At 41.7% G+C, this 16,963-nt stretch overlaps 3 protein-coding genes across 4 annotated transcripts; 1 reads left to right on the plus strand and 2 right to left on the minus strand.

Moving 5' to 3' along the window:
• Positions 1-2,519: 2,519 nt before the first annotated feature.
• Positions 2,520-7,610, minus strand: LOC113012875 (uncharacterized oxidoreductase At1g06690, chloroplastic-like). 2 transcript variants are annotated; one of them, XM_026153284.1, is made up of 8 exons: positions 7,375-7,610; positions 7,102-7,263; positions 6,637-6,737; positions 5,424-5,510; positions 5,009-5,156; positions 4,550-4,629; positions 4,364-4,457; positions 2,520-3,896 (listed from the first exon to the last, which is right to left on the minus strand). In XM_026153284.1, the coding sequence occupies exons 2-8, from the start codon at positions 7,211-7,213 to the stop codon at positions 3,487-3,489; spliced, it is 1,032 nt and encodes a 343-aa protein (XP_026009069.1). In that variant the 5' UTR covers positions 7,214-7,263; positions 7,375-7,610; the 3' UTR covers positions 2,520-3,486. The 2 variants fall into 2 exon arrangements, with proteins under 2 accessions (XP_026009069.1, XP_026009070.1); XM_026153285.1 differs by lacking the exon at positions 7,102-7,263.
• Positions 7,611-7,668: 58 nt separating this feature from the next.
• nsun5 (NOP2/Sun RNA methyltransferase 5) lies at positions 7,669-10,856 on the minus strand. The gene is made up of 4 exons (XM_026153282.1): positions 9,655-10,856; positions 9,046-9,253; positions 8,360-8,524; positions 7,669-7,959 (listed from the first exon to the last, which is right to left on the minus strand). The coding sequence occupies exons 1-4, from the start codon at positions 10,577-10,579 to the stop codon at positions 7,767-7,769; spliced, it is 1,491 nt and encodes a 496-aa protein (XP_026009067.1). The 5' UTR covers positions 10,580-10,856; the 3' UTR covers positions 7,669-7,766.
• A 678-nt stretch (positions 10,857-11,534) lies between these two features.
• On the plus strand, positions 11,535-16,960 carry LOC113012872 (trichohyalin-like). Its single transcript, XM_026153280.1, has 2 exons — positions 11,535-12,213; positions 13,006-16,960. Exon 2 carries the CDS (start codon positions 14,295-14,297, stop codon positions 16,569-16,571), a length of 2,277 nt encoding a protein of 758 aa, XP_026009065.1. The 5' UTR covers positions 11,535-12,213; positions 13,006-14,294; the 3' UTR covers positions 16,572-16,960.
• Positions 16,961-16,963: the final 3 nt, after the last annotated feature.

The following is a 16,963-nucleotide window of genomic DNA, read 5'->3' on the forward strand; positions in this document are numbered from 1 at the left end:
GACTGTTGTGATTTAGTGCTTTATTAAAGTGAATTACCATCACTGTCATACTTTAATACAAGAAAACCATCATTAATTTTATTAGCAATAGCCCTGCTGTTACTGCTATGAAAATGTATTTTCTGTTTAAGTTTGTATGTGCGTTAATTTGCTGAATAGTGGTCACTGTGGCCTCAAGCAATCAAATAATTGCTTTAAACTAAATCTTTCAATTATGAAGCAGTCAAATTAAAGTGTTCTGGTGACTGGCTGTAGGATCACACAAGCACACAGCTACTGTGTATCATCTATATTTAATGTGCGTTAATAATTTAACAGCCCATTGAAAGATTTAGGCTGGCTGGCTTATATATGTACAAGATGACAGATTAAAGGAAAAATGTGGTGTTTCCCCAGAACAGCTTTGGGTTGATTCTACAAGACTACTGGAGTGATGGAGCACCAGCGTCATCTAATGTGACGTGAGGATGTGTCGCATGTTTTTATGCTTCTTAAAGCATTAGATAAGCCATTTTCCCTATGGATGAGGGTGAAGAGAGCACTCCTATCATGGGGTTGTTGATTTGTGGTGAGTTTATCCTCTAAGTGGACCTAAACCATGGCAGAAAAATGCAGCCCACAGCATAAAGGAACTATCAGAGTGCAGCTGTCAAACATTTGGGGTTTTTTTTGTTGCATGAGATATTGTTAGATGCTTATATAACATATAGAAGTACGTTTTTTATAAACTTAATTCAGATTTACCCATAACTGTAATAAAGTCATTAAACTATGAAATTTAGATTGTAAGAAAGATTAAGCATCAGCTGAGCATTAACACTGGATGACACGCAGACAACAAAGATTTAATTTAGCCTTCTTGAAAAAAAACCCATCTCAATGATGGCTGCTGCTGCTGGCAGAGCCCACGGGCACGCCACTGCAACCCCCTCTGACCTCTGCTCCATAGCTGCTGGGTGACCTCTCGTTTGGGGCTCTACTCAGCTTTTCCCAGGAGGGTGGCACGGTTCCCCCCCTTTTGGTGGTCCTCCTCGGGTCCTTGTACTCTGGGGCCTCTGGATATCTGGAGCCTGGATCTCCTCCATACCTGCTTCATACCCTGGGGGACGGGGCTATGGCTCCCCACACTCCCTAGCAGATCGTTACATGGAGAAACCTTTGGAATACAAGCATGCTGATCCACACAGGTGTGCACACGGGTGTTCACAGACGCGGACTACACCTTTCTTGGCTGCTGCCTCAAAGCACATTGTGCGCTGTCATGCTGCACAATATCGTTTAATATTTAGTATCTACTGTTATCTACTGCTAGCTAGTTTATTGTGATAGTGCTTTTTTTATTATGTTGCTCTTTGTTGTTTGCTTTCTCTTCTGTTTTTTTCCCTCCATACAGGTGATCCAGGTGTTTTGTTTGTTTTTCTTTCTTTCTTCCCCCCCTTCTCACCGTCTCTTCTCCCCTCTGGTTTTCTTTCTTTCCCTCTCTTTCTTTCATTCTTTCTCCCTGTCCTATCCCCCAGTCATGTCTGTCCCGTTTGTAGCAACCGAAAATAAAATAAATACATAATTATAATAAAGGTCAATCAAATGGACCAATATGGCAAGGCCATGATGATCCACTTGGTAAAATAAATCCGCTTGGCATCTTTCTTGGCCTTAAGACAACAATTCTGATGGCTAAAGATCCAAACGGGACACAAAAAAAAAAAATCAACATCTCAAAATCTGAACATGACCATGTCCACACCTCTTGCTTACATCATATTTAAAATGAGTTTTCAAAAGTTTTTTCTTTGAATTTTCAAAATTCAAAGTTCAAAAACACACAAAAATGTATAATATACATTCTTTCTGTATTATTCAAATAAATACTGAGTTTAAGTGATTTCCAACACACTGCCTATTTATACCAACACTTTATTGTATCCTAACCTATAGATTCAAAATTAAAATGCCTGAAGAAGACATCTGTGATCAGTGTAATATTAATCGAGTACATAAATAAGTGTTATTTTTGGATAAAGAGTTCTTGAACCCACAAACACTGAATGCAAGTTTTGCTTTGGTGTTAATAAGACAATAAGATCCTCCCCGTCCTCGTACCTGACTTCAATCCTACACTGAATTTCAGGACCTCATCACCTTTGGCCTCCCATAGCGCCGCACGACTCTGTCTGGTGTTTGAGATGGACAGAGTGTGTCACCTGGGGGTGTGTGAGGGAGCAAAGTGAAACGCACTGACAGACTGCGTGCGTGCAAGTACAGTATGTGGCTGTATGTTTACACTCTCCACACACTGTAGGTGCTGTGGCTGCACACAGGCTGGCTGTTTCTCTCTGGAACGCTGTCGTACTGTTGACCACAGGCGGTCGCCTCCTGTCACATTAGATTGCTGCTTCTTGAGCACCTTCAAAACACACATGCGAAATACATGCAAAATAAAATTCAGTCATGCAGCGCACACACAGATTATTCACAGGGATTTTACAATAATTATGCCCTAACTCTTCAAACACCACAAACACAGAATTTCATCATCCTTCATACAAAAGCAGCACACTCTGTCTTTTTTACCTTATTTTTTATTGCTTCACATTGACATTCGTGAACATGATAGACATCCGAAAGAAAAAAAGATCATTTAGTAAGAAGAGAAATGAGAAAGTCAACCGAAAAGATGAAAACATTAAATAACATTATCGCACTCCCGTATTCGTCTTCCCTGTCATTAGTCTTTCCAGGTACATGACAAAAGCATCGTTCAAAATATTTTGAAAAAAGAAAATGTGCATACACGTAAGCATAATTCCCCATACATTTCTGATGAAAATCGGGAGTTGTATGAATTTTGTTGACAAGAAATAACAGAGTTATCCATCACCTGGTTACGTCTTCCACTGCTAAATTTGCAATAAGTATTTATCTTTTATTATAAAGTCCAAATGATAGAGCTCGTTGATTAATAACATGCTTTTGTCTTAAATTCATTTAGTACAACAGTGCTCCAGGTTACCCTACATCCTTACACATCACTGAACACCACACCCTGTGAGTAAATAGAATATGTTACATACATTCATATATTTTGGTCCTATGTTCATTGCAAGATGCAACTTTAGCTTTATTTTAATTTACTAAAGCTAATGGAAAAATACATTTATTTTAAGGAGATACAAAAAGAGAAATTTCTCTGAATGTTTAAGGCTTAAGGACACACTTGACACTTGAATGTATAACTGAGTATCTCAGTGCGACTGCATTCAAGGAGAAGCTTCTTAAAACACATTATTCCAAATAAAGGGGTTCTTAGGTTGCTTTTTGGGGGGTGGAGGGTTTTAAAAGTCAAAGAAAAAATTCATTAAAAACACCAAAAAATATTGCTTTTTTTTTTCTTTTCCATGTGCTGTGGGAGATCTTTCTATTCCCTCGTATTTCCTCCTCCTCTGCAGTGATCTGTCACATCCAGTTAGTCAGTCCCCCCCGCCCTCTTTAGTTCCTGTACTCGTCCCCACAGTCCCCGATGATCGCCATGAGGTCCCTGGAGCGTTGTGTCACTGCTTCGATGGCGGAGAGATCTTCAGCCGTCAGCTGCAGGTCAGAGCTGCAGCTTCGCAGGCTGTCACTGATGTGCTGCCCCGCCCCTGCGACGCCTAGCCGGCAACCCACAATGACTCCACCCACTGCAGGCCGGTCCAGCACGTAACGCATCGCCACGCTGGCTATTGAGGAGTTACGTCTCTTGGCTACCGTCTCCAAGGTGCCGAGGAGATCTTGGAAAAGACTCCAGCCACCCCAAGTGTTGATCATGTTCTTGTACTTGGAAAGGGAGGCGGTGTAGAGCTCCACCCTAGATATAGGCTCCACCTTTCTGAGATAGCGTTCAGAGAGCAGACCGCCAGCTGCACCAAGAAAAAATGGATGCAAGTGAAATGTAGGGGGGGCGGATGAAGGAGTTAAAAGTGTCAGGGTGGAGAGAGGGGAGAAGAGGGAGGACAGATGGGGCGGAAGGATGGAGATAAGTAAGAAACAGTAGGGAAAAGATGAAGGGAGGGGAGAAGTGATGGAGGAAAAGAGGCGTACATGGAGACCATAGTGGTTAGGAGGAGGATGGGATGCAGAGGGGAGGGAAAGTTAGAAGAAAATAGAAGGTGGGAGGGGAAAAAATGAAAGCAAGGGAGAGAGAAAGAGGATGTGTCGTCATGTCATCTGACTCCATCTCAGAAACCCACCATTTTACAGTCCCACACAACAATATTAATGCACAACTCGCACGACTAGAGATGAAGTAACGTCTACTGAAGAGAGACTGAAGTCGAATATTGCTAATGTAAGATGACTGCATGCAAATAAAGGAGTTATATCTCACCGAGCGTGCCGTAAGTGAGGAGCTTAATGTTGTTGGCGACACAGAACTGCTCCATCCTGGCTGCTGGTCGCTGGTCAATCACCGAGTACTGAACCTGCACAGACGGCCACATTAAACACAAAGAGAAGAGGAAGACTATCCTAAATGTGATGGAGCAGTGTTCTCACACGTAGAGGGATGTGTTACCTGGTTGCTGGAAATGCGGATGCCTTTGCTGGTGATCTCTTCCAACCTCTGTGTGTCAAAGTTAGTGAGGGCGAGCTCACCTGAGGAAAAAATAGTCAGATTCTTAACTTGTGTGTCTGGGAACCAGCACACCTCTGGTACTGTAGTCAAGATTTAATGCAATGCAATAACAACACACATTAGTCAAGATTTGTTGTTAAGAGTCAAAACCAAATCTGTGTGTATGTGTTTTTCTATCTATATCAAAGTGCACGCTGATATTAAACCATGATTAGCCACCAAAAGAGTCTAATTCTTGTGTTTATATACATTTATGTTGTTCTCCTCAGTTTCTCCCAGAGTGCAAAGCAATTTTTTGTCATTCATTTTTGTCACTCTTAAAATCTTATGAGTTTATATTATAATTATATGTTGTCCGTTCATTTATAAATTGTGCATTTAGTAGTACAGCGCACATACGTATGACTCCTTCCTGCTGCAGGTCAGAGAGGTGACCCAGTGCCTCCAGATATCTCTTGTCCCCATAGTCCCACCAGTGAAACTGAACACAGTCCAGGGTGTCCACCTGCATTCGAGTCATGGACCGCTGCAACGCCTTCTCCACCACCTGCAAGAACAGAGAGAGTTCAGCTGATTTCTTCTCCCAGAAACATCAAAAAATGTCAAAGCTGAGTGCTGGATTTTATGGACTGATACTAGAATCAAACCTAACAGTATCTATTTCAAGCCATCCGTAGAGATAAAGACAGAAAAGAAATACTGGCGAGGTTATGATTTGATTCTTAATAAAGACATGCACTGCTCTCTAGTGGATAAAACCGGTCTCACCGGTCTGTTAAAAGCACAGCAGACTGAGCATTGCTGAGTGGCTCACCTTGCGCTCCATCAGTCCAGGTCTTGGTACATATTTAGTCAAACCCTGCAGAGCTGGGCTGAGACTCCCAGAGGATCTGGACTTCAGCTAAAGATCAAACAAAGATAAAAGTTGAAAAAACACCAGTGACTGAGCGGGGTTACATTTAACAGCTAGACTGAACACACTAATTCTGAATTAAGGGTGGAAGAGTTAAATAGTATATGTGGATGGGTTTTCTTTATATGGGGTTTCCGATCATCTGCACATTATTCCAGGTGAACGGCTGACAAAGGCTGATACCATCAGACTGCCACAACACATCAGCTGATATTGCATCAACTGACCTAAGTGCACACACTGGCACTGGTGAGTGTGGGAGTGTCTTAAAGTGCACACCAAGTATCTGCACCTCTGTGAATAACCAATGCTAAAAAAATATCACCACTTTCTGCTGTGACACAAAACTTTTCCCACGTGCGGGACTAATACAGGTTTATTTTATCTCTTGTCTTTAAATTCTGATGTAATTGTGTTTTCCTACAAAATACTTGGCAAGGTCCTGTCAAGATCTCCCAAGGCAAGGTCGTTATTTACTGTCAAATAAGTCATTCTCAGCATATGACAGAAAATTACACAGGTTTCTGTCTCTAAATCAGGAACCCTGCTCTACCCTTTCTGCTCTCTGTAGTTCATCTTTTCCTTGTTAATATCACACATACAAACACGCTGCGGTACATCACTCCAACTGCAACCGTGTAGACATCAGATTTTAAACATCACAGTAGTAAGAGTCCCCCATCCCTCCTCACTCAAGTTTAATTTACCTGTATTGATATCTTCCAGCACATTGAATAAAGCTGGCAAATGGTTGGCAAAACTGAGGTTTCTTCAAATTAAAATGGCTTTTTTCTTCTCATTGTTGTCAAGCGGTTGCTCATAAGGGATTGTGTAATTGCTGGGGTTTCTTTCTGATATTGTAGGGTGTTTATTATACTGTATGGTCTTCCCCTCACCCCAAAAAAGTCTGGTTCTGTCTGCAGTTTCTTCCAGTTCAAAGGGAGATTTCCTTCACACTCTCACCAAGTGGTCCCTCATACGGGGTCATTTTATTCTTGGGGTTTCTTTCTAATATTTTAGAGCCTTTACCTTACAATATAAAGTGGTTTGAAGTAACTGCTGTGGTGATTTGGCGATGTGTAAGTAATACTGAATTCAGTATATACACACTTACCTGGCTGTTAAACTGTCCAAAGATTTCCTCTGCAGGCCCGTAAATGTCTGCCATGTCGAATGTGGTGAAACCAGCATCTACATACTCCTGCATGGCCTCAACTACAGACATGAAAGGAAAGAGGAAAGCAGAGAAAAGGAGGAAAGTAGCACAGATAAGGCGACGCGTGGTGGAGCTTAGAGTAGTGTGAATCATTTCTAGTGTATCAGTCCAGCTTTAATTATCATCCTTAGTTTGCCCAGATACGTTTTAGCTATTATTGTTTATTTATCCCAGAACAATTAAAATAGACCAACAGTACAACTCTACATGAGGGCTTCATTTATTGTAGGATTATTGTATTAAACTGCACTGTAACTGTACCTAATAAATTCACTGAATGAATGAAGCATACGAAAATAAAATAAAAATCAAGACACCTAGCTATTTTTTTTAAGTTATAGCTACCCGGGGTTTACTGTTCACCTGCCCTGACTTTATCCACCGCTCCGTGCGCCCCGGACACCTGCCACATCCCGTTCAGGACCCGGCAGATCTCCAAACCTCCGGACAGTGTCACTTTGGGTAACGAGGACATTCTGCTGTCAGGGCCGAGGGAGAAGCTGCTGGAGGCGGCCTGCTGTCTTACTTTTTCCCCAGTTGTAAATAAAAGAAAGAGGAAAACTTTAATAAGTGTCCTTGCTGGGAGCGGTGTCGTGCATTAACCGGTACTAATACATTCGTGTTCAAGTGACTTACTCCGTGTACGCCAAAAGACCTGCTGGACTCAAAGCCGGCACGCAGCACTGCAGGTCACCGCTTATCGCCGTCAAATTGAAACATTTATCAGTTACAAAAGAGTTTGGTAACAGTTACAAAACACACCACTGTTTCCACCAATAGCTGACGCTGTTTTACCGGAAATAAAAATCACTCTACAGGCAGGCTGGCTGCTGATTGCTGCCCCCTGCTGGATAATTCAGGAGGGGACTAAAATACCTGAAAACATATCTCGAAAACAAGCAACACCAATAACACACAGATGAGACGCAGTAAAAATAAAAAGTATCTTTACTTTTCAGTTACATCTCAGTTAGAAATCAACAGCACTGTTCATCCAGACGAACTGTGCAGCAGTCCAATTTTAAATTTCACTCTGCAGTTTCTGCCCCCTTCTTTTTTTTCTTCCTCTTCCTCCTCTTCTTCTTATTGTTGGGTTTGCTGCCAGTCTGTCCTCCTACAGGTGTTGGTCTGTCCTCTGTCTCTGAAGCTTCACAGTCTTCTTCTGAAGCTGCAGGTCTCTTCTCAGAGGAAGGCAGATTGCTTGGTTTCACCTCTGGGCCGCTGTGACGGAGTAAAGAGCAAGAGTCAACCTACTCATCTAAAAACACTACAGGAAACTTCCGCAGTACTACTGTTGAGAGAAACATTAAAATAATAAGTTGCATAGCCACTTTGATCAGGTAATCATGTTTTATCCCAAAACAAAGATTTGAACAGATCTAGACAGTGTTACAGAATTAAACTAAAAGAAAAAAAATTACTGACAAATTCAATGTTTTTATGAGCAGACAGGGAACAAATACAGAAAGTCAAATATAACAGACACAACTAAAAACTATTTAGCTAAACACACTGTTAGCTAACCATACAGATGTGTGCGCAGACCTGCATGGCCATAACTCAATGTAACAGCTGGTGTTAAGGTTATTTTTGTAAGTTTACATGACACTCAAGTATTCACCTTATCTGAACAGCCAGTTCCTGCTTTGTATTTCCAGGCTCGCTGTGTTTCTCCAGCAGGGCCACGAAGAAGCCGTGCGTGAGGGTTTTGGCAGTGCTGGCACGCAGACACTGTGGGAGGGGCTCCAGGCCTCGCTCAGGCCACTCAGCCAACAGAGGAACCAGTCTGGACGGGGAGACACGAAAGGATTTGAATAAAACTTCTAACAACCAGTTTGGCATAAATAACATACCTCAGGGAGCAAAACCCCAACACTGAACACCTGAACGTTTGTTGCATTTTTTTAAACATGATTTGAGTTAGTAAAAGCTACCTCAGCCTGCATCTCTACACTTACAAACAAAACTGTAACACCCCCCATTACATATGTATTATGGATATTTGAAATTATTTCACTGTCGCTAACTGCACTTTGTCACAGTCCTCATTTAATGAAAATCTTAAATCTTGTGCCGTCAGTGTCATTGCATAGTCCTGAAAATGGTCTCACACACCTGTAATGTCCAATTTTATTGACAACACTACAATGCAGTACTGCTACTATAACATGCATGTGTGTCAAGGTGGAGAGATCACAGAAAAAAAAAAAAAAAAATCTCCAGGTTTCATCGTCTAGAGAGCTAAATGAGAATAGAATGCTTTAAAATGATAAATAAACAGTCTGAATGTCTTCAGACTGTTGCTACCTGAAGCCGGGGTTCTGCTGCAGACAGGCAGCTACCACTTCCTCATTCTCCTGTTTGTGGATGGAGCAGGTGGAGTAGACCAGGCGCTTCAGGCTGGGAAACCTGAGAGCGTGGTTAAGGCAGCGCAGCTGGAAGGAGGCCAAAGAGGCCAGACGAGCCTGCTCCTTCTCCTGGTCAGCAGAGGTGTTGTCCTGGAGGCACACCATACCTGAACCCCGTCACACACAGGTTACAATGCTTTTTTGGTTGTTGTTGTTTTTTTTACTATAATTAAGCTGTTTGTTTCTTTATTTGCACACTGGGACTCTGATTCTTGCTTATACTTGTGAAACGCAGCAAAGTTTTGCAGTATTTGCTTGAACTTGAGAGAGGAAGGATGGATCGGTGATGCCTAAACGGGTTTCTATTCCAGTTTCTACTCTGGACACCCACATCTGTGACTAAGGTTTGTTACATAAACAACAAATTCAATGTTTAAAAATGAAATAAATATGATACATTTTGCATTCAAAGTAAACTAAAGTGTCATAAATTGAAGATACATATGCACAGATGTTATAAAGAACCCTACTGCAGTCATACAAACACAGGGATAACTGGTCACTCTACCTGAACCACTGCAGGAGGGATCAAGCAGGATGTACTCAACATCCTTATACTGCGGGTTGTCGGGGTCCACCTTCAGGAAGTCCTGGTTGGCCAGCTGCTGACAGGTGACCCCTGCACGGAGCAGGAGCGTTGACATGGTGGCCAAGCGCTTTCCATCCAAATCAAAAGCAAACAGCCTGCCCTTGTTCTTCATGATGGCTGCCAGCTGGCTGGTTTTGTTGCCAGGTGCGGCACAGGCATCAATGATGTGGCTACCAGGTGGAGGACTAAGGAGATGAGCGGGGAGGCAGCTGGCTTTGTCCTGCAGAACTATGTGGCCTGCTTTGTACAGGAAGTGGTCATGGAAGTCAGTTTTAGGAGAGAAGACCAGCAGCTCTGGCAGGTGCAGGTCACTCAAAAAGTATCTGTCTTTCAGGGATAAGTCTTCCAGCCTGGAAGCCTTCCCCAGGTAGGAGAAGCCATCCCTCTTCAGGTAGTCCACAACATCCTCCACAGTGGTCTTCAGAGTGTTCACACGTACATATCTGGGCAACTGGTCTCCAGCGGGGTGCTTGACACTGCAAGGAAGCAGGTCTTCATTCCTGCTTACCTTCTGCTTCACCTTCATGCGAGCCAACTCCGCCTGCAGTCTGGAGCGATGCTTCATCATCATGGCCTTCCAGGATCCGCCACACTTCAGCCCCTGGCCTATCAACAGGTCGTACACGAGCACCTTAGCTAGGGGCATCTTTAGCTTGGTATGCCTGAGTAGCTTGGTGGACTCGATGATCTCCTGCAGGACGGAGGAAAACTTCTGGGTCTCACAAACCAGAGCGAACAGCTGTTTGATGTTCTTGAATTGACTGTCGTAAACCAGAGTTTTCAAAGCCCCCTGTTTACCCTCGACCTTCTCCGTGATCTCTGCTGCTTTCAGGTACAGAGCCATGGCGAAAGAGGGTTTTTTTTCCCTACTGCGCTCAAACACTCCTTTTCTTTCTTTAGTTCTGAGCAGGAAACAACGAGCGAGTTTATTTGAGCTCTGTAAAAGCAGCTTCTTCTATACTTTTCCTCCGTGCACACGTGAGAGGAGAGGTCACGACACCGGAAGTACTCGTTGACGCACTGTTTTTCTTTTGACGTAAGTAGTAGTAACTGGTGCCGGATCAAAGACAGTAGAAAACGTCTCTATCGCCCTCTGGTGCCTGGCTCCAATGCAAACAAGTTGTCCTCAAATGTTCTCTCCTTGAGATGCTTTAACAGCGTGGCTTGTCATGAATCGCAAGACTTAATGTGACCAAGTGGTCGGCGGGGTTATGAACAAAATAAATTGACAACGCCACCTAGGGGAATTGCACCCCCAGGAAATATATTTAAGAAAAATAGATAAAAGGAATAAAAGAAGACCGCATAGATTCAAGGATGCACACTGAGGCAGGTTGGCTTCCAATATTAAAACAGTTTTATTTATAGAAATGAATAAAATATTATAAATAATATTTTATAAATAAAATATTAAAGGTCAAGATGTAGCATCATTATTGACAGTGTCCTACAGTAAAAATAAAACCATCGTGGAACTGGGACTTACCAGCAGCCGTGGAACCAAAAGGAAATCACACAAAAAGAATCACTGCAGACCACCCAGTGCTGTACAAAAGAAAGTGTGAAAACGACCCACCACCTGAGGTCCCAGGGCCACTGGCTCGTCCTCCTTCACTGAATTAAACACAGAAAAATATGTTAAAAGAATAAGAGGACACTGAGCGTCAGGCTCGCTACAAATCATAAAAAGACTAAAACACACTTTAATAAAAGAAATCTCACTCACTCACACACACACACACACACACACACACACACACACACACACACACACACACACACACACACACACACACACACACACACACACACACACACACACAAACAAACAAAAGGCTTATTCCCCACGGGTCAAACTACCACTCGTGCTGGTAATAATTATTCTCAGGCGTAGGCCGGTCTGGCTCCCCACCGGCTGAGACCGGCCACCCAGGCGATTTAGAGTCCCAGCACGACACTCGGGCAGAGAATCACTTCAGCCCGATCACAGAAGCGTGGGTACGAGCAACAGTCCAGGGTAAAATAGAACACCAGGCGAACCCAAAACAAGGTAAGCCTACTTAATAAAAACAAGACAAGACAAGACAGCAGACTCCACCAAGGAGGAGTTCACAACAGCAGCTGAGAAGGCAGTTCACTCTTCCAATTTAGGTTGGGCAATTTGTCATGGAGGGGTGAGTACAGCAGTGAAACCCCCAGGACCGGAGGCACTATACTCTCATTGGTGGAGATAACACGAACACCTCTCTCCGCAATGGCAGAATTAAACAGACTGCTGCGCTGTAGCTGTCATATAATCGGCTCTTGCTGATGTGGGTGGGTTCCCAATTAACCCAATCACCTGATACAAGGAGCGAGTGCAGCGGAAAGAGAGCGAGGGTGGTAGAGCGAGCGAGAGAGAATGAGAGAAGAAAAAAACGGAAGGCGAGTAGCCCATCTGGCTACATTAAGTTGCTGCGGTAGAAAGAAGATCACGAGGTAATTTAATGACATAAATCACTGATGCAGATTTAAAACACTTTTGAACTGAAACATCGCAAACGTGGAAACTATTATGATAATGCAGTTATATTTTTACTAAATAAGTTGACATGGATTTTATGGAGGCTGTGTGTGCTTTCCAACAGCAAATATCAATGCATGTTCTGAAGAACATATTTATTGATATGAATAGTAGCGATTGACAGGATTCAGTTCATTCTAAACATGGCATAAACAGGATAGTTGCAACTTCAATGATGTCACAGACTATAAATCTATTCTGGATTTGGGATACATGATGATGCTCTGTACTGAGTCTGCACAGTAAACTGCACAATAACCAGTTTGCTTTTTGTCTGGGGGTATGGAGTGGAGGTGTGATTTTCCACTATCTTTATTGAATAATACCACATTTTTAATGATAGTGATTTGGTCAACTGGCTCCATGTGATTAAAAGACTGTAAAAAAAAATGCTGAGCATGTTGCTCTTTCTGCTAATAACTTGTTCTTTACTTTAAAAAATTTAGATCAATGTGATGCAGCCTTTTCCTCAAGATTGATAACTAAAGTGTCCCAACTTACCTGAGCCTGAACTCAGGTGTGAGACCTAGTCTAAAAAGGAGAGGAGGACAATCTGGGTTTATCAAAGCACACTTCAAAAGCAAAGCAATTGTAAATTTTACAGGGGTGCACTATTGCTCATGACATGAATAACTTGCACAGCTGTGTGGGCACTATCAATGTTGAATGATATTTGCTAGTTTTCTTGTGTTCACTGGCATCCACAGTGAAGACATCGTGGACAGCGGAGAATCTTCCGGTGGTGGAGCAGACTGGGACAGAGTTCCACTGATGAAAAAGAGAGTCACGATGGATATTATAAAAATTAAATAAAAAAAGATTCAGACCAAAAGATTTGTGATCTACACAATCCAAGCTGATCAACGATAAGCTCAGTATTTTCATTTAATATATTTTTCATCTGCTTGAATGTTTCCTGCTTCACACAGTGCTCAACCTGCTAGATTTTTGTTTGTTATTCATTTATTTTAAATGTCTAATCTTATCTTTGAATCAAACATTCATACATATATACACTGTGTTCATTATAATAACATACATATATACTGTCAGACACCACTCTGACATTCCATTCATGCTCAGCTGAATATTAAAATGGACAAATATGTGTCATCTCTGCATACGCTATGATCATTATAGAATGACATGAAATATTAAAACTGAGCTTAATCTTCAACATAAGCAGTAGTCATATAAATTCATATACTCTTAAGCACAAATGGTGAAAGTTTTTCTGCAGAATAAGTAGCCTATTAGTTGTATCTGTATTGCGGTGTTCTGATAGTATGGCTTCTTATACTGAAGAAATGGATCTAAATAAATAACTAAATAAATCCTCCAGCACTCGTTATTGTCACCTATTGCTAATGTTTTGACGCTGCCAACCTCTCATACGCTGTAAGAATTTAATTCAACTGTTTATCACAGAAAAAGTGTGACTTGTAGGACACGTAACACTAGCGGGCATAATGTTAGCTTAATAGTCAGCTCAACAGCTGTTGTTAGCTCCGGACAAGTGACTACAACAGTAGCGATGAGCCCCGATGAACGGATCCGGGGGCGGATGGGCTCGTACATAAATGGATCGATCGGGGCGGGATACGGTGGGAAACGACAGATACCTTAAACTTGAAGACAGCCCAAGTAGAAGGATCGCTAAAGTCTGCTAAAAAAAGAAATCGCAATGCAAGTTGAACAAACTTGCAAAGACACAATATCAAATTGAACCCATTCTGGTACAAAATGACATCATAATAGACTGTCCTTTGAATGTCACGACGTTCGGCGATAACGTCACTTGAACTCCTTTGAAGACAGTTCTGGGGGCGGAGTCAGAGCCTATAAATATCCCTCGAGTACATACCTTGAACCCATAGATCGCTATAGTTCTGAACTAACAGTTTCCACTTGCGAACACTTTGTCTCATTGAGTAGATCATTTTTCAAACACAGAATAACACGTCGTATAAACTAAACTAAATACATTCATTTCAAAATGAGCTCCCTAAGCTACTTTGATATGCAGATGCTCAGAAATGAGATAGAAAATTACAAACAAGCTGAAAAACTTCAGCTTGAGGAAATCCAAGAAAAGAATTGTAGGATTTCAAGTCTTGAGGCATCTTTGAAAGAAGAGCAGGGACTGGTTGCAAAGATGAAAGAGGAGTCCAAAGAAATGCAGGTGCTCAGAAATGAGATAGAAAAGTACAAACAAGCTGAAAAGCTTCAGTTGGAGGAAATCGATGAAAAGAATTGTAAGATTTCAAGTCTTGAGGCATCTTTGAAAGAAGAGCAGGAACTGGTTGCGAAGATGAAAGAGGAGTCCAAAGAAATGCAGGTGCTCAGATATGAGATAGAAAATTACAAACAAGCTGAAAAACTTCAGCTTGAGGAAATCGATGAAAAGAATTCTAAGATTTCAAGTCTTGAGGCATCTTTGAAAGAAGAACAGGAACTGGTTGCGAAGATGACAGAGGAATCCAAAGATGAAAAGATGGAAAAAATGGAAAATGTTTTGCTGGAAACCAAATCCCAGCTAAGGTCCGCAGAGTCACAGAATGTAGATCTCACAAACAAATATGAGGCAAAAATTCGGGCTCTTCATAAGGCAATCAAACACCTTGAAAATAAGTGTGCCACTGAAAAAACGATGCGGGACAAGAAAGAAAAGGAGGTGGAATCTCTGGTTGTCCTTAAAATCAAAAATGAGCAGGAAAAACAAGAACTCAAGATGAAGCTAAGCAAGACGACTGAGGAAAAAAATGAAACACTTAAAGAACTGCAGAAACAAAATGAGCAGCTTCAGACTGAGATTCAGAACAATGAGAAGTACATTCATCGTAATGACTTCCTTGAAAGAAGGATAGACGAGCTTCTTACACTACCTGGGGAGGTGTACTGCCGTCAACAGAAAGTTAAAAGTGTGGAAGAAGAAAAAGAGAAACTACAGGCTGAACTTAAAAAGTGTCAAAGACAAAATGAGGAGTATAAAGCGGGAAAGCGCTGGGCAATAGATGAGAAAAACCAACTGACAAAGAAAAATGATGAACTGAAAGTACGTCTTAGGGAGAAGGAATGTAACAACATAACGTTGAGGAAAGAGTTAAAAGCTAAAGTCCTGGAATCTGAAAGTCAGATAAAGGAGCTGGCAAGGCAACGTTTTACTATCGACCGTCTGGAAAACTGCCTTGAGGTTAAAACTAAGCAAATAATTATATTTGAAAATGAGACGCAGGAGTCTGGGAAGAAAATTTCATCCCAAGAAAATAACATAGCCCGTCTGAAAACTGCTCTTAGCAAAGCAGAAAACGATCTGGAACTGGAGATAAAGAGACGTGAAAATCTTAGGTCTGATAAAGTGCTCCTTTCTGAGACAAAGTTCTGCATTGAGAACGAACTCTATACAGTTAGAGACACTATAAAGACACTTCAGAATAAAATCAAAGAAAAGGCTCAAGAACTCCAAGAGACAAACGTAGACCTTGCCAATGCTAAGACCAGCTATAATGCTGTAAAGACTGAGCTGGACATTATCAAACTGCAGCAGGCAGAACAAAAGAAAAAACACGAGAAACAGCTTAGCTCTGCAAATGACAACCTCTTCACAGTGAAGTCAAAGTTGACGCAAACTGTGGAGGACAAAGAAGAGGTTGAGAAAGCTCTGACAAAGTCCAAACACACAGTATTTAAGCTTGAGCAAGTAATAGAAGAACTGGAAACTGACATTGGCATTCAACGACAAAAGAATGCAGTACAGAAAAAAGAAAATGACGATCTGCTGCAACAGCTGAAGGGACTTTATGACACGCTCGGCCGCACTGTGCAAGTCGAGAAAAAAGCCTCCCCAGAGCAGCAAAGAAAGGATGGGGATGAACAAATAGCCCGGAAAAAGGTGAGATTTGACCTGAGTAATGTGGAATACTTTCCATCCAAAGGCGACAATGAGCTGAAAGAACAACAGAAAGAAATTAGAGACCTTAAGGGTAAAAAGGGTAACAAGCTTACCACATATGACAGTAAGCTAAAAGCAGTGCATGGCCTGCTACCTCCTATTTCCACTAGGGCCTGGTCTAAAACTGTAGACAACTCAAAGAAGCAGTCTGAGTCTAGGAGCTCACTCAACCTCAAGTCCACTGTTACTCCCAAGGCAGAAGAAGAAATGTTTCATCCCCATTCACCTGAACTTACTTCCCAGTCAACTCTACGTAGAGTATACAATCCTGCTACAAAAATACTCAAGCGCCGGCTTTCAGCCAAACCCAACCACATCTAAAAAATCCTCCTACCAGTTCCCTACAATCTCTGCGTTATTGTAGGGATGTTACCTTGCAATATTATATTATATAATATAATAAAGGTTTAAAATTGGCACAAATAAAATTGATGTGAACTGAATTTTTCTTTTGATGTGTACAAGTGGTTGTATTTGAGTACTTTTGATCTGCTTTTATTCACTACTACGCACACACTGGCTTCAAAAATACAAAGTGATGGCAGTCCCCATGAAAAGGGAATTTTGGCTTCATTTTTGTACAGTGGCAGGAAGTGGAGTGAGGTTATTAAAATAGGCTGTTCTCAGCTATTTTTAAAGCTACATTTTAGTTAGTTTTTAGTTAGCGAACCTTTAGTTACTGTGGCCAAATACATATTTCATTTTTTAAAGTA

Source organism: Astatotilapia calliptera, chromosome 20 (genome assembly GCF_900246225.1).
Source record: "Astatotilapia calliptera chromosome 20, fAstCal1.2, whole genome shotgun sequence".
NCBI classification, from domain to species: Eukaryota; Metazoa; Chordata; class Actinopteri; order Cichliformes; family Cichlidae; genus Astatotilapia; species Astatotilapia calliptera.